This window comes from Nematolebias whitei, chromosome 15, assembly GCF_014905685.2.
Source record: "Nematolebias whitei isolate Nwh7 chromosome 15, NemWhi1, whole genome shotgun sequence".
NCBI lineage: Eukaryota > Metazoa > Chordata > Actinopteri > Cyprinodontiformes > Rivulidae > Nematolebias > Nematolebias whitei.
In genome coordinates, this window is record NC_056512.1 from 22,644,955 (window position 1) to 22,663,269 (window position 18,315).

General features: G+C 41.0%; 1 protein-coding gene across 1 annotated transcript in view; it reads left to right on the plus strand.

The window, feature by feature from the left end:
- The first annotated feature begins 13,922 nt into the window (after positions 1-13,922).
- LOC119421106 (glutamate receptor ionotropic, NMDA 2B) overlaps positions 13,923-18,315 on the plus strand; it is an 89,738-nt gene continuing 85,345 nt past the window's right edge. The window contains exons 1-2 of the mRNA XM_037688502.1: positions 13,923-13,949; positions 17,375-17,518. Of these exons, the coding sequence (XP_037544430.1) occupies positions 13,923-13,949; positions 17,375-17,518 (171 nt within the window). The remainder of the gene's footprint in view (positions 13,950-17,374; positions 17,519-18,315) is intronic.

Consider the following 18,315-nt stretch of genomic DNA (forward strand, 5'->3'; position numbering starts at 1 on the left):
TTACACACAGACTGATATATTTCAAATATTTATTTCTTTTAATGTTGATGATTATAACTGACAACTAATGAAAACCCCAAATTCAGTATCTCAGAAAATTAGAATATTACTTAAGACCAATTTAAAACAAAGGATTTTTAGAAATGTTGGCCAACTGAAAAGTATGAACATAAAAAGTAAGAGCATGTACTGCACTCACTACTTAGTTGGGGCTCCTTTTGCCTGGATTACTGCATCAGTGTGGCGTAGCATGGATTTGATCAGTCTGTGACACTGCTCAGGTGTTATGAGTGCCCAGGTTGCTCTGATAGTGGCCTTCAGCTCTTCTGAATTGTTGGCTCTGGTGTATCACATCTTCCTCTTCACAATACTCCATAGATTTTCTATGAGGTTAAGGTCAGGTGAGTTTGCTGGCCAATTAAGAACAGGGATGCCATGGTCCTTAAACCAGGTACTGGTAGCTTTGACACTGTGTGCAGGTGCCAAGTCCTGTTGGAAAATGAAATCTGCATCTCCATAAAGTTGGTCAGCAGCAGGAAGCATGAAGTGCTCTAAAACTTCCTGGTAGACAGCTGCATTGGCCTTGGACCTCAGAAAACACAATGGACCAACACCAGCAGATGACATGGCACCCCAAACCATCACTGACTGTGGAAACTTGACACTGGACCTCAAACAACGTGGATTTTGTGCCTCTCCTCTCTTCCTCCATACTCTGGGACCTTGATTTCCAAAGGAAATCATCATCAACTTTATTTATAAAGCACTTTAACACAGCCAAAGCTGAAACAAAGTGCTGAACATCAGTTAAAAACAAGATAAAAGAAGGCATAAAAACAAAGCTGCAAAGCCAAGCACACAATTAACTAAAAACTCAATTTAAAACACAATAAAATGACGATCAATGTGAGGTGACCCCACCTCACTGAACAACTATCGACCAACTCTGCATTTTAGCCAAGTTTCTAGAAAAACGGATAAACTCTCATATCAAAAAGTATTTGGACTCATTTAACATCTTACCTCCCCCATCAATCTGGTTTCAGGAAACAACACAGCACAACCACTGCTTCACTCAAGGTTTTTAATGACATCGCTGAAGCATTGGATACTAAGGATTATTGTGCTGCACTTTTCTTAGACCTGTTTAAAGCTTTTGACACTGTGGATCATAACATCTCGTGTCATAAGCTCTCAGAAATCGGTTTCTCAGATCACACCATTGGTTGGTTCTCTAACTATCTCTCAGATCGGAGGCAATGTGTTCAACATAATGGTACTTCAGGTATTTAACAGTCGGCAATGGTGTACCACAAGGCTTAGCCTTAGGACCTACCCTCTTTACACTATACATAGGTAATGTAGGTCAGAGCATCCTTGATGCATACTTACATTTCTATGCTGATGACATAGTTTATTGTTGAGCTAAAACAGTTGCTAAGGTTTTCCAGCTTTTGCAATCTGCCTTTGACATCATCCAGTCAGATTTGTTCCATCTCAAACTTGTCTTAAATGCTGATAAAACCAAAGGGATGCTTTTTTCAAACAGAAAGTCGGTCCCAGCAGTTCTTCCTCTGATATTATTCTTGAATGGTGTCCCTATTGAGTTTGTCTATTCCTATAAATATTTGGGTACCTTAGTCGACTCGCACCTCTCTTTTAAGCTTCACATGGAAAACCTAGTAAGGAAATTGAAAGTTAAACTGGGTTTGTTTTTTAGATTTTAAATTGAGTTTCTTTTTCAGAAATAGATCCTGTCTAACTCTGAATGCTAGGAAACACCTTGTAACTGTGACTTTCCTTCTCTCCACTGACTACGATGACATTATTTACATGACCGCTCCTACAAGAACCCTGCAGATGTTGGATGCTGTCTATCATGGTGCACTAAGATTCATAACTGGTTGTGATTATCATACCCACCACTGCACCCTGTATTCACTGGTTAACTGGACATCATTAACTTCACACAGACTCTCCCACTGGTACACTTTCATCTTTAAATCACTTCTTGGTCTGCTGCCTTCATACATCTCCTCCTACATGTCACTGCGTGAGTGCAGCTACAGCGTGCGCTCTCAGGACATATTTACATGCAGTGTTCCCTCAGTGTGGACTGAACTAGGCAAAAGGGCCTTCTCCTACTCTGCTCCTGTTTCCTGGAATATCTTGCTAAAAGATCTGAAGCACTTGACCTTGACCTCATTAAGTGGCTTCAAACATCTGTTAAGTTCCTGGCAAAACCAATGCAACACGTTCCTGTTTTTAGTTTTCTACACCACCTTATAATCTAGCTGGGGTTTTTTTCTTGCTACTTTTCCTTTTTACTGTCCTTTTGGTTGCTATTTTGTTTTGATTTGTTAAAAAAAGGACAGTTAAATTTGTATGCCTCTTTTGTGACTGTCTATTGTTGTTATTATCCATTGTTGTCATCATTCTTTGTTAAATAAATCAGATCTCTCTTGTATATGAGTCCCAGAGGCTCAATGGGATTAACCTGTATAAATAAATGTTGAAAAAAAGAAGCAAAATTTACTTTCATCAGAGAACATAACTTTGGACCACTCAGCAGCTGTCCAGTCCTTTTTGTATTCAGCCCAGGTGAGATGCTTCTGACACTGTCTCCTGTTCAAGAGTGGCTTGACACAAGGAGTGTGACAGCTGAAATCCATGTCTCGCATACGTCTGTGCGTGGTGGTTCTTGAAGCACTGACTCCAGCTGCAGTCCACTCTTTGTGAATCTCCCCCACATTTTGGAATGGGTTTTGCTTCACAATCCTCTCCAGGGTGCGGTTGTCCCTATTGCTTGTACACTTTTTTCTACCACATCTTTTCCTTCCCTTCGCCTCTCTATTAATGAGCTTGGACACAGAGCTCTATGAACAGCCAGCCTCTTTAGCAATGACCTTTTGTGTCTTGCCCTCCTTGTACAAGGTGTCAATGGTCATCTCGAAGCTCAGTGGGATTTACCTGTCTAAATAAAGGTTGAATGAATATTTTGAACAACTGTCAAGTCAGCAGTCTTCCTCATGATTGTGTAGCCTACAGAACTAGAGTGAGAGACTATTTAAAGGCCTTTTCAGGTGTTTGGAGTTAATTAGCTGTTTAGAGTGTGGCACCAGGTGTCTTCAATATTGAACCTTTTCACAATATTCTAATTTTCTGAGATACTAAATTTGGGGTTTCCATTAGTTGTCAGTTATAATCATCAAAAGTAAAATAAATAAACATTTGAAATACTGTATATCAGTCTGTGTGTAACAAATGAATATAATATACAAGTTTCACTTTTTGAATGGAATTACTGAAATAAAGCAACTTTTTCATGATATTCTAATTTTATGACCAGCACCTGTACATTGTACCATTAATACTGTGCTATTAATGTAAAACGAGAGCAGTCGAATAGGGTGAGTGTGAATAAGCAGCAACTTGATAAGGTCCTGGTTTATTTTGGTAGTCAGAATTGAGAGGTTGACGGCAGATAGCGAGACTTCATTACATGCATGAGTTGTTTCTCGTGAATGTGTTGCTGGTTTGGTAACAATTGTTCTCCAATGCATCTATTAACAAAGCTAAAAAAAAGTACCCAACAACAAAAAAATCTGTCAAAATATGATCGTAAAAAAAATGTTGGGATAATAACTTGTGCCAGCGAAATGAATTGGCACAAGTAAACTGTGCTTGTAAGTGTAATGATAGGAGGAAATATACAGAAATGAGTGTTTCTAAGGACTCACAAAGGACTGATTAAGTGTGAAGTATTCACAAACCGTTTTCCTTCCGTTTGGCCTGAAGCTACACACTCTCCCATGTCTCTCCTACATCTACACAACCTCAATTCATTTGGTTTTAATGGGTTCAACACACTCGGGTGTTTTTACACACTCACAAAGGCAACTAAACCTGGACCCAAATGAGAAACCTGATGTTAACATAATGAAATAAATGCCTAGCGTCCCTTGAATAAAATGCATATCGCCCGCTGAGTTTTAGACTCGGATCTTCTCACAGTGAGATCGGACAGTGGTTCCGCTGTTTTTAGTTTAAACCTTGAACATGTGTTGCAGTGCTCTGCCACATCTAAATTTAGCTCAATATCTGTAAAATTGACAGAATTATACTCTATTTTGAATCGTAGATTCCTGAATTCCTACATTTGAATCCTAGGATTACTGTCTGCAAGTTTCAATTAAATTGCACCGGTGCCTAATGAGATATTTTGCCAACAAACATGAACACACACACACACATGCCATGTCAGCATGTAAGGAGAGGGAGGCAGCATGCAGAGAACAAGAAGGTTTTAAATACTTCTTTAAGAAGCCAAAACAAGGTTAGTGAGTCAGAGAGGAAAGACTGGAAGGAGAGCGGTAAGAAAAGCGGCACATGCAGATCGGCTTATTGTCTTAGCCTTCCTTCCAGCATGTTGTGTTGTGCAGACATCCCCCTGCCTCTGTCACGCCAATAAAACAGATTTGAATTTTAATTTCAGCAGCAGTGAGTGCAGTGCGCTCCACACCGGGGGAGCTGTGCTATGGAGGGAAGAGGCCGTGCACGCAGAGAGGGTGGTCCATGTGAGTCACAGATGAGAAATGAACACATAAACCTTCCTCGGCTTTCTCTTTAGCACGTGCCTTCGAGTCATTTTCTCTCATCATTTTAGCGATACAGAACATTTATTACACTTGTCAGGGAGCTGCTGCTGCTACTTCCAGAGGTGTCGCAGACCAGGACTTTCCCTGTAGTTGTGCCTGTGAGCAAATACTTTCATAAATACTTCATCTAAATGCCAAACACTGGGAGAGAGTAAGTGATAATAGAGGAGGGCTGTGCAGAGAAGGTGGTCTTTGCTTTGGGAAGTATAAAACTGGAGGTGAAAACAAAGTAAAGGGGGTTTGGAGAAGGTGGTCTCACCCATGACAAACTGCGAATGACTCTTCATCATGCGCTGCTCTTCCTCCTCCTCTTCCTCTTCTCCAGCTGAGCACTGCACGTTCCAGCCGCCCCTTCAGGTTAAAGACAACCTTTAAGGTAAAACGTTGACCCTGGGTTGTTGCTGCTGCACAGGCAATATGTTTTTAGGATAAGCTGTAGAATCAGGGGTGAAGTGAGGTTGAGAAAACCTGATGGTGGGAGGATACAAATATATCTGAGTGTGTGTGTGTGTGTGTGTGTGTGTGTGCGTGTGTGTGTGTGCGTGTGTGTGAGAGAGAGACTGAAGAGTGTTTTTTGTAGCATGGAGTGGTGAGAAAAAGACCCCAGCATGGTGATGGCTTTGTGCCTGCAGCTGACAGCACAGCTCAGGCGCTACCTGGGATGTGAGATAGATTGAGATTTGGAAGGAAGAAGAACAAACGAGGAGGTACGGAGGAGAAGAACATGGAAAGCTAGCAGCGAGGGCGAGTTGGAGAATGCACAAATCTAAAGGCCAAGCAACACAAAAGTTTAAATTGTGTCATCTAGACCAGTTTCTTTAAGTGAGAAACGTTTTGTCCCCCATCCAGAGGACGTCCTCAGTCTACAACTTGCCAACCAGATCTCTCCGGTAGCCTTCACTGGCTACCTTTTCTCACATTTCTCCCTTAAAGAAACTAGTCCAGATGACACGATTCAACCTTTTTTGTTATCTACCTGGATGATTGAGCTTACAACCTGTTTTCTAAAGGCCAAGCGTTCATGCCAGAGTCCCATGATTATTGTATGATAAGACATGTCAAAGTTGTAGCGTTATGTGCAATTTGATGCAATATCACATGATGTCAGCTACTACCAGAATCACATTCAGCTAACTATCTGTCAGATTAGACATTTTTGAGTTGGCTTACGTCTTTTAACTGTGAAGGCCGTCTTGAACTGGAACGACTGAGGAAGTTAATCAGTTGTACACTCAGTGGCTTTTCAGCAGACAGACGTTGTAAAAAAAAAACATTATTGTCGGCCTTTCAGCGGTGGACGATAACAGCAGGCAAGAAAACGAGGAGGGAAGTGCAATACGAGGAGAAGTGAGAAGCTGGGGTGAGCTATATGTGTGCAAGTGAGAGCAGGAGATTGAAATCAGAAGATGTGACAGGAGTGGATGAGATAGGAGTGGACAGACAGAAAGATTGGAGAGAAATAAATGGATTAATAACCTCCCTCATTTGGATCATCCCCCCTCACACCCTACCCTTCACACAGCGTATTTCTCCCGCTCAGCCCCGCATCACCTTCCTGTGGAAGGGACAGGAACAAATATGTCTGCCTACAGACGCAGACTCACCTCTCTGACTCCCTAAACCACTTTACAGCAGCCTGGAGACACTGGTGAACCTCCACCAGTTCCCATTCACATTCCCGCGGAATTATTCTGTAAGAAACAAGTTGACGTCTTAACCTGTCCGTTTCTGACACGTTTTCCTCGTCTCCTTTCATTACGTTTCGTTTTATGGAGAATACATACATCTCGTGCCCGCGCTTGAGTTATGGGACAGTTTATGTTTGAGATGATGAAAAACACGGGGAACGAGTTTAGTTGGGCATTTAAACGAAAGAAACGACCTTTACTTTCGTATGCTGAGGTGTGATTTGTTTTGGATGAATAAGCATGAGTCATAATTCATTTTAGCGCTGGATGTTTGGCAGCGCGATCCGTCATGGAACCCATTCAACACTTGTGCTTCACCGTTATTGTCTAAAACATTTTGTAGACAAGTTTTGCCATTTTGGAGCGACAGAAAGCCTCAATAGTTTCTATTTTTTTTACTTGTTTAAGCGAATATCACAATATATTTCCAGACTTCAGGTATGTTTTAGCTGAACAAACCTGTGCCACCTGTCTGGTGTTTGTACAAGTTGAGACAGGAGGATTTATTGTTCTGATAATAAACAGTCAAACTTGTTATACTCACAAGCTTTTACTAATTATGGCAAATTTTGCCCTTGACTTCATTTGTTTTGCCTTTTCAAGCAACGGGTCACTGATTTCAATTTAGCATGTATTGATTTTTTTTTTACCTAAAAGCACAGCAAATTACACAAGTCCTATTAAAGCCTTCTACACTTAGCATCCATAAAATATTAACTCTGGGTAATTTATTTTTCTTCTGTTTGTTTATTTTAAAACTAAAACGCTGTTGCCTAATTGTCTACACAATTGCAGTAAATAAAGATGATGGTGTTTTGCATGAAAGACCTAAAGGAAACTCTTCAACATTATTTCTGTGGGGTTGTGTGGAGTAGTTATAAGTAGTCAGTACCTTGCCTGTTGTAGGGTGCAGTCAGAGAACCTGATTTATCACCACTGCAAACAATGAAGCCTATTTGACTCTTGGCAAAACAAAATTTCTTGGTGAAGGTAGACCGCTGGAAAAAGTGTTTGTTGACAGGCAAAAGAGGAAAAAATGGTTTGTTTTATTCAAGAGAATGCAAAGAATTGCACAGTAGTCCTTTGTTTATTGCGGGGATTCAGTTCTGAGCCCCCGCACAGTAAGTGAAATTCTGTGAAGTAGGGCCACTATGTTAATTTTAATATATATATAATAATATATATATATAATAATATATATATATAATAATATATATATATATATATATATATATATATATATATATATAAAGGTGTTTTAAATCATCCCCACACTCTTGCAATGTTCTTAACAATGTTCTAAAGTTTTAAACCTTTTAAGTATATAGTAATTTTAAATGGGTACTCACCAGAGAAGAAGAAGAAGAAGAAATGGGAGATGACGAATTAGTTGTCGAGTGATGACGCCGAAGGTGATGAAGATGAAGAATTAGCTGTGCAATACTGATGACGGTAAAGGCGATGAAGATGAGATTTCAGACCTGTAGCCCCCTCGGAGATCAGATCTTTGAACGTCACGTTAGCAAACTCACCGTGCAGAGAAACACTTTTAAATCCAAATAGTTTTTGAAATTTATTGAACCATCCCTTGCTAGCCCTGAATGCAGTGGTTTGGTGGTCGAAACAGATGGATGAAGGTCCAGCTTTGGGTTCTTCTCCCCCGTCCTCATTTGCATGGCCATGTCTGCTTCCTCCTGGTGCTGAAAGACCATCATAAAGTTGTTTCATCTTTGTCCAGATGGTATTGATATCCAAAGTGAGGGGTTTTGTTCTGCAGTCATTAATCCACACGACCAACGCAGCTTCCATCTTAACAATCGTGCCGTGAAGGCGGCCAACATCGCGTAGGCACGGCCATCTTTAAGTTTGTCCAGAAGTTCCACTTTCTCTTTAATCGTCAGCATCTTCCGCGGGTGTTTCGGTTCGCACAGAACTTTTAGGAGCCATAACACACTTGAAAAAGAGCACACGTAAGCAGATCATCTTCTACGGTAACAGCCAATCAGCAGCTGGGAAAACAGAGCAGATGGTTATTGAGCTAATTAGCACCCGAGTCGTATAACACAACACTCTGTTTCTTAAAGAGACATGTCCTTACATGATTTACACTTTCTTGTGAATTTTACATTTGTAAGGTTAAATTTTCTTAAAAAACTTTTCCATGTGACACAAATTAAATTTTACGTTTGAAAGGCTGGTTCAGCTGTCATGACTTCACTTTGCAAAAATAATGAGGCACTACAGTTACAGCACAGCATTGACTTAAGGGCAATGTAGTCCTTATGAGTGGCGATTACAGCACAGTGGAGGATGAATGAAAGAAAACTACAAAATGGTGACGCCTGTCCAAATTATTATTTTTTGTCATTAACTTTTTCACAACCACGTGAGTACAGTGATATTATTGTACAGTCCACAATCTTGTCTTGTACAATTTTTTTTTGTTCAATACTATGGACTGTACGTCCACAAACTGCGATAGAGTGAGTCCACAGAAGTCGAACCGCGAAGTAGCAAGGGACTAATGTATATCTTACCCCAACGGATGTAACTGGGACCCTGTGTACATAATTTCATTCCACCACATATAAAGAATCTCTGACTCTGAAAATGTGATCTTGCTTTAGTTTCCCTAAAAAGAGCAATATCCACAAAACTACATGCACAACCTGTGGAGTTTAATCTCAAGCTATGTCATTTTTATTCTCTAATAGCTAGCAAAAACATTCAATACAGATGTATGTATTTAACTTCACTCAGCTGCGTTCCAGGATCTCACACAGAAAAGCCTGAATCCAGATCATCTTTTTACTCTCTGCCTTCTCTGCAGCCACTTTGTTTAGCCTCTTTAGCCTAGCTGTAGAAGAAACAATACCATTCTACAAGGACCCGGGGACAAACATAAGCAGCAGCAGGGAATGCATCAGATTGCAGTGGCCCCTCAGTGGGTCCTCTGCTAAACTTAGAGCAGAAATGGGCCAAAGAGGAACAATCGGTGCATTTATGTGTCTCTGCCTGAGTTGAACACTGTCTTATTAGCACAAGGTGTGAAATAGAAAACAGTTTCACTACATTGCATCTCCTGTTCAGTTTAATTTGCTCCTTTCTTCTTTGCTTCCTGTCTTTCCATCCTTTTAATACCTGCAGGCATGTGGTTATACTAGGGAAGTCACTTTGCTATCAAAATGATGTTGGGGCAAATTTTAGTCAAATATTTTAACAAAGACATGTCCCTTTTTTAATTAGGACTAAGAAGTACTTAAAAAGGTCACTGCTAATTAGACGATGCTTTGACAAACGTTGAAGCTAATTAAGCTTGTATGTGTTTGATTAAAGATAAGTAGGCTTCCTTGATAAGAGATGTGATGATGAGAAGAGTGGAGCAGAAGGGAACAGGAGAGTGAGGGGAGGTTTAATTGAGGTAGAGATAATTGCGTGTGTGTGTTTGCCTGTCAGTGACGTTCAAAAGCGCGAGCGACAGAATGGAGAAAAAAGTGGGGAAGAGAAGAGGGGAGGACTTATCAATACGTAATTTCAGAGCATGTGGTAATGGCGACTTTCAGCTTAGAGGCTTCATCAGATATGAACGTGTGGATGTGTGTGCGCTTATATCCTTTTCTGCTGTGAGTCAGAGCGTGAACGCCTGTGGCTGTGGCGAGTTTATATCTCCTTCCCACCGTCTTTCAAATTCACTACATTCAAGCGAAGGCCAGCTGTTTCCTCTCTCCTCACCTCCCACTGCAGCCCTCTCTTTTATCATCCCTCCATCCTCTTTTCTCTGGCTCTCAGTGTCTCTCTTTCGCTCTCTCTCACTGGCTGGCTTTGCTTTCCATCCGGCGGTGCAGCAGCAGTCAATAGCAACAACCCGCCCGTTCAAGTTCAAAGGATCCTTTATAGGCAGGATAGAAATATGCATTGCCAAAAAGCCTCCCGGCAACAAACTCCATTGGACCTCTTTGACTACCTGAATCAGTCTTTACATTTTTTTTTATTGCACAATCAAAACAAAACCTGTGTTGTGAAATGGCCCAAAAAGTTCAGCAAAATATTCCAAAATCAAAATTGTCACTGAAAGCGTTTTGTTTTTGGGATCGAATCAGATTGATATCATTTATGGATTTGTTTAGTTCTCAGCATAGATAATCATCCTAAATGCCTTGAACAATGCAAACTAGAATAATACTTTTCTTATTTCTGCACAGTAAATGCTGTTGGAGAACATTGCAAGCAACCATGTGAACAGACCAATTTATCCAGATGTTATGAAATCATAGTATTTTGCCGGCATAGAATATTTACTCAAATAAATGTTACTTCAAGTCTTTTTTTAAAGCTTCATTCAAATTATATACATGTACATCTTGAAAACACCTGGAGGATAGAGGTTCATGTTAAGTACATGTGGTTTATGATTATTTAAAAAGAGTTTTCCATCCATCCATCCATCCATCCATCCATCCATCCATCCATCCATCCATCTATCCATCCATCCATCCATCCATTATCTTTACTCACTCCTTACTTTTCGGTTCGTGGGGGTCACTAGTGCCCATGTCCAATTATCACTGTGCAAGAGGTGGTGGACACCCTGGACATGTCTCCAGTCCATCACAGGGACACATAGAGACAAACGAGACAAACAACCATTCACTCTCTCACACCTAGGGACAATTTAGAGTTACCAATCAGCCTAACATGCATAAATAACATACATATTTATGCGTACTTTTCTCAAAATAAAGGACCCAAAGTGCAGGACTAATGTTGGTAAGAGATGTTATATTAAATATGAAATAAAGCAAAAACAGGTGGACAACACAAGCAGGACAATCTGAACTTGATTGGACAGAAACTGGTAAAAAACTGATCTCAAGGGAAGCAGTCAGACAAAAAGCTGGTGAAACTAGGTGGGATTGATACTGAGTGTTATCTACAGCTGAGCAGCATTTAACCAACAGAAGCTAGGTTTGACGAGAACAGGATCTACCAAAATAAAACAGGACGTAAACTAAAATAAAAACATAAAGAAAAGCATAACTGTGCTTAAATTGTCCACTGTTGTTCATTATAAGGTTCTTTCTTTATAAAGTGAGTCAGCCAGTATTACTATAAACACAAGATGATAAAAAAAATAGTGTGCAGAAGAAATTAATGTGACATGTAGCTGAATATTCAGTGCATACTAGTGAGTACAGTTGCATTCGGACTTAAAAAAAAACCGTACTGTCCCGAACCTGTATCATTTTTTTCCCAGCATGACCCGAAACCGACAAATAAAATGTAATTACAGGCCCGAACCCGAAAAAAAAAAACTGGCATTTTTTTATATTCAACTTTTACTGTTTTTGTAAGCAAATCAATTTGACATGATATCTTAAAAACGTATTTAAAAGAAAGGAAGATGTAAGATTTCTTGTTTCACCAAATGGATACTAACATACAAAACAAATAACCTAAAAAAAAAATCAACTCTAAAAATAGGCTGAGATGAACAAAAATATTTTTAGACCAAAATAATTTGGAAAAATATAGAACGTCTATTTTAATTGAACGCACTGCTCACTTCAGCTTTTGTAGCTTCAGATACTTCCTTCACCGCAGATGACAGCAGGTGTGGAGAAGCGTGCAGCCGGTGATCGGCTGATCCATCTGAGATTAACTGGACTTTTATTTTACCTCTTTAAACCGGCCGGTCGGACCTGCCTCCTCCTCTAAGTAGATTAACACAACTGTATACTGTGCATTCTTATTTAGCTTTATTTGTGCTGTATAATTTGTAAAACCACATCAAAGCCCGAGACTGGCCTGTCCCGCACATTAAGCACATTATTCTACATTATATTAAAAGTCCATTTTAACCATAAGCATCTCCTGCTGTATTTGTATAATTTCATCTAAGTGTCTCTGAAACCCAGAGGAGTTGTACTTTTTTGGAATAATGACACCGTGCAGACGTACTTTCTGTTGTGACATTTAAACAGACGTGCACAGAACGCAGGGAAACGAAAGCGCAAATGTTTTTTCTCTTGACCTGTGCGGTCCCATCTTCCCCGTTTATGTGCATTATGCAATCGCTGTACGATGCACTTTCCTGTTAAGCAACGCGCCTCATGGTGTTTTACTGCATCGTTACAAGCGTGCAAGCGTTATAAAGCGCATGATTGGTCGCTCCACGTTTCACATTGTGTGTTTGACTAGTGCCACAGCTGTGGGTCTGTGTGTGTGTGTGTGTGTGCAAACGTATTTTTGTGTCTGAGAAGATGTTTGTGTTTGAAACTATTCAAATGTGAGTGTGTGTGTCTCAGAGCAGGAGTGGAAGCGGTTCTTTTAGTTCCTCTTGCAGCCACCGATGTGCCCCTGTGTGTGTAATTGAAATACTTGAGTTATTGACTTTCTCTACCCTTCAAGTCAAATAACTGCTTCAGGATTGTGTGTTTGCACTCATTTAGAGGCTCTGGGGCAGAGCAAGCAGCTACGGTGCTCCGTAGGCCACCAACCATGGAACAGGTGCATATGCACACACACTAACTTCAGATGCACCAACACACACATATGGATCAATTCAGACTTACTAATGACATAGAAGCTTGGAGACATGTTGAATCACACAAAGAGAAACATCCCCCCACAAAACACAAACATCATCGTTTCCTGCAGAGAAGAGCACCAACGTTTCGGCTGTGTCTTCCCCTCTCTGACAGCAGTCGTCCTCTGTGGCGGAGGATTTCAGGCTTAGCCTCCTCCTTGAGTAAATGACTGGCCGTCTGCCTGACACACACACACACACACACATGGACAAACACACTCCTATGTTTGCCTGCTCCTTCTCTGACTCCTGGCTTTCTGCCCCCTTCCCTGCTCACTCGCTTCGTGCAGGATCACAGCCATCTGCCAGCATGGCCTCCTCTCCTCCATTCATCCCATTGTCACCACACTGTCCTCTGCAGCTGCCCCTCTGTAGGCTTTGGACTTTAGCTTCATCCAATCTGCTTTTTTTTGGGGTAAAACTCTGTTGTTGTTTTTTTAATTCTAGCTTGGCTCATTTCTGTCTTTCCCTTTGGTTTATTTTGATTCTTTTATCTGACCCCTTTTCCACAGTTTTCGTTTTTTAACGGCCCTTCGCTGTATTTCTCTGTCCTCACCCTCATCTCTACCTGCCATTCTGTTTCGTTTGTTGTAGCGTGTTATTGCCTGTGTACAGTAGCCAGCGCTGACGTCAGCAGTGCAACCAGAGAGAAGACAGCGAGCGGCTCAGCAGCACATTCAAAGCGATGCTGGCTGGCTTCCTGTGTCTGGCTGACTGACTCACTGGCCTTTCTACCCCCTGTGGGAATTTTAATACTCACTAATCGATCACTTGGTGCCAACAGAGGTGATAATGTGACCAAACCCTAATTGTTGTAGCTGTAAATGAAGAACAGTGTGTTGCAGCACTTCATTTAAGTCAGTCCCTGACTGCTTCTTTACACTTGTGCATTTTCTTTTCGCACATTCTTTTCTCGGAGGCTAATGGAAATTCTGCAGCCCCCTGGAATGACTTGGACAGTACTTTAATAGCGCTCTTATGAGAAGAGATATGGGGGAGAGGATGCCAGAGGAAATGGTGAGGTGGGGTGCACAGTGACATGGGTGCTCTGCAGAGGATAAAAGGGGGAGGTGGGACAGTACGAGTCTGGAAATTCAATTAAAACTCTGCCCTGGCAGTGATTCCAGTGGTATTAATGGGACAGCAGAGCAAGAGCAGAGATAGAGATAGATGAAGTATGAAGGGATATAAGAGAAGGAAGAGAGAAGAGGCAAAGACTGGAGCAATATTTGCATTCAAGATATCAAAGGCACATAATACAACATCGATACAAACGTCATTATTCCCTCATTTTCCATTTTTCTTTCACTTTTCTAATTTACACATGCAGCGCATTGCGCTCATTTTTAGAATATATGTTCTAGTTAAACATGGTGATGCATAATCAGTGAAGCATCCTTATTAATATTGGACTGTTAATCTACCGTTATGATTCACCACTCCTTCTACAGGTACTGAAAAATACCTGTAGAGTGATCAAGATACTCAAAGCACTTTACAACACAATCTGTGCCCTCATTTACCCATGCATACAGCACTCTACTAGATCAATACAAAGACTGATCAGTGCTTTAGATCACATTCATACATCGATGGGACACGCATCGGAGGCAATGCTGGTAAATTCAAACCCCCAACTCTTGCATTGGAGGACGACTGCTCTAACCACTCAGCCACAGCCACCCTCAAGTACATCCAAATGGTTCCAAGGTTGTGAAAAGCTGGTGCCTATTTCTAGTTGTCAACATGAGAGAAGAGGGTTTCGCCCATTTTTCCATTGTCCAGTCTCAGTATGACCCGCTTCATTCCCAGTCAACCCAACTCTGTTCTACACAGTCTATAACTGAGTGGCCAAAAATGTTTTAGCTGAGTCGAAGTCACATTCCCTCTGAGCGCAGGAACCTGTAAATAGAGTCCGTTTAGTTTAGCTCCCTCTGAATTCTGGTATGGGAAAGCATGGGAACATCTGCACCTCCTCATAGCGCCATGGTTCATGTGTTGCCATTTTAATGAATATATTGTATATTTTATTTAAAATGTAAATAACCAAAGTGAATGTGGCAGTAATGAGGTTTTAAGGTTTTAACTATGGTGGATGCAGTCAGACCTGCAGTCTGATGATATCAAAGCTTCAGCTCGACTCGGCCCATGTGAAAGCTCGGGTGAGTAAATAAAGCTCCAGTTGAGCCGGTGGAAAAGGAACAATAGAGACAAACAAGACCCACAAGAGTTCACACTCTCACTCACACCTAGAGACATTAATATTACCAATTAATATGCATGTTTTTGGTCTGTGGGAGGAAACCGGAGTACCTGGAGAAATCCCACACATGCACAAGAAGAACGTGCAAACTCCACACAAAAAGACCCCAGGTCCAACCAGGGTTTGAACCCAGGACCTTCTTGCTATGAGGCAACAGTGCTAACCACTGAGCCATCGTGCTGTTCTTGGTTGAACTTAATGTGACAATATCACACATTAACCTTTTGCTTTTTGCTAACAACTTCTTCCTATTATTATATATATATATTGTTGGCCAACCCAAAAACATGCATGTTAGGCTGATTGGTAACTCTAAATTGTCCCTAGGTGTGAGTGAGAAAGTGAATGGTTGTTTGTCTCATTTGTCTCTTTGTGTCCCTGCTATGGACTGGAGACCTGTCCAGGGTGTCGCTCGCCTCTCACACAGTGACTGCTGGATATGGGCACCAGCGACCCCCACGACCCAAAAAGGAAGAAGCGGGTAAAGATAACAGATGGATGGTAAATAAATAAATAAAGGTCCCAAATGACTTATTATTTTTCTTTCGACTTTTCCCTCTTCAGGGTTTCCACAGTGTCATCCTCCTCCATCTCTTTCTGTCCTCTGCATCCTCTGTCCTCACTCCAACTAACTCCATGTCCTCTCTAACTGCATCCATAGATCTCCTCTTTGTCTTTTTCCTGGCAGCTGCATTTCTAACATCATTCTACCAGTATACCCACTGTCCCTCCTCTGGACATGTCCAAACCATCTCAGTCTGGTCTCTCTAACTTTATCTCCCAGTTGTTCAACCTGTGCTGTACCTCTAATGATCTCATTCCCAATCTTATCCATCCTTGTCACTCCCAAGGAGAACCTCAACATCTTTATTTCTGCTACTTCCAGTTCTTTCTCCTGTCTTTTTGTCCATGTCTCTATCTCCAGACCATACAACATAGCTGGTCTCACCACTGTCTTGTAAACTTGTCCTTGGACCTTTGCTGACACTCTTTTGTCACAAATCACTCCTGAAACTTCTCTCCATCCGCTCCATCCTGCCTGGACTCTCTTTTTCACTTCTTTACCACACCACCCATTTTCCTGGACAGTGGACCCCAAGTACTTGAAGTCCTCTGCTCCTTGTAGCCCCACTGTTCCACCGGCCTCCCTCTCATTCACACACATGTACTCTGTCTTACTATGGCTGACTTTCATTCCTGAATCCTCCACTTCTCCAAGTTCTCCACCTTTCTGATAAAGGTGGATGTATGTTGGAATTTTGGGTAGCTGCAGTGGCGTTGGCCAACCCAAGTTGCCAACGACTGCTCTGACCATCTTTTACAACCTATTTTATTGTCATGCAGTTGAACACCAATCACACACAACCACAAAAACCCTTCTCATTCATATAAATTGTCACATTTTTAGGTTGCGTTTCCGGAAAAACAAACACTCTGTGTACATTGTGTACACAGGAGTTTGACTTTCACACAATGACTCAGATACACATGCACAACAACAAGCTCATGTTGCAGAACTGCGTGTCTAGACGAGTATTTCTCACCTCCTCCTCTTCTTCTGTCCTGCTTGATGTTCCATTGCCAACCCTGGTAGCAGGACACAAGCTTAGATTTCAGGGTTTAAGCAAAGTTTATTGAGATTTCTGTCAGACCGTAATGCATTTTGGATCAGTGTACAATCTCTATTGGTCACACTGGGTTTTAGTTCATCCCATATACGATTTTCTGTAGCATTTCTGCAGAGTAAATGTGTGTTAGTTTCATAAATTATTTGTCTATATAAATCTGTCATTGCAAGGGCAACACTGAAACTGCTTTGTTGTTGGTTGTAATCAAACAGATGAATATCATCGATAAGATAGAGGACAGCGGCACTGAGTCTAAAGAATGTGCTCCAGCCACAAACTCATTAAAGGAGTCATAAAGGGAACTAATGAAAATTATGACCGGTATCATTACAACTCCACAAGAGTCCTCTCGTCTTTCTCCTCTGCGAGCCAAGGAATAAAAGCAGCAAAATTAATGTCTGCTCCAATGATGTTATACAACCGCTGCTGTCCTTTAAGTCATAACTGTTCTCCTTTGTGTGTGATGCCAACTAAATTAAAGTTCAGGCCAATATTGTTGTGCGACCATTTACGTTGTGTCTTTGTTCCTTTGTGTGTGTTTCTATTATCAGGACGACCACTCCATGTTCTTTCAATTTGGCCCCTCCATCGAGCAGCAGGCTTCTGTCATCCTGAACATTATGGAGGAGTATGACTGGTACATCTTCTCCATCGTCACCACGTATTACCCGGGTTACCAGGACTTCGTCACAAGGGTAATGCTATGCACCCGATTTAATGACACGATTATACTAAAGTCAGTACGTATCATATACAGCATTAGTCAAACATTTGGACACATCTACTCATGTTATTTTTAAATCATTAAAAAAAAAAATTCTGCATTTGTTGCACAATGATGGCATCACTCTGCAAGTCTCTTGAAATATTGAGATGTGAGTTATTTGTAGCTGGAAACATTTTCAAAACGGGTGTGCTTTATCTAAATCTATTTAGTAGAAATTGTTGTCCTGAAGAAGTCAGACTTTTTGGAGTGGGATTTAGTGGAATAATTATGTGCAAATAATATCATACTTGTTGTAGATCAGAGTCAGAGAGTCAGAGTCAGAGATTCTTTATTGTCGTTCGCACCACATGTGGTACATGTGGTGGAACGAAGTTATGTACACAGGGAAAAACAATGACAACATCTAAGATGTGAACTAAGAAAAACATCAACTAAAACTACATTAAGCACTAATAGCATAAAAACATTACGCGAACAGAAGCACAAACATGAGATGTGTTTATGTGAGCAAATGAGCACGCATGAATACATCAATAATGAAACAGATCAGCAGCAACATGAAACAGATCAGCAGAAACATGATGTGATTTTTCACAGTGATTATTCTGGTTAGAGATCAATGAGTCTAACAGCCTCATATGAAACCTCATATTGAAACCTCATATGTTTCAATTTTGAATGGTTTAATGAGCTAAAGGTTAGCCTGAGTGGGGCCATGATTGCAGATCTCCAAAATTTCGTAGCGGTTAATGCAAACAATGTTTT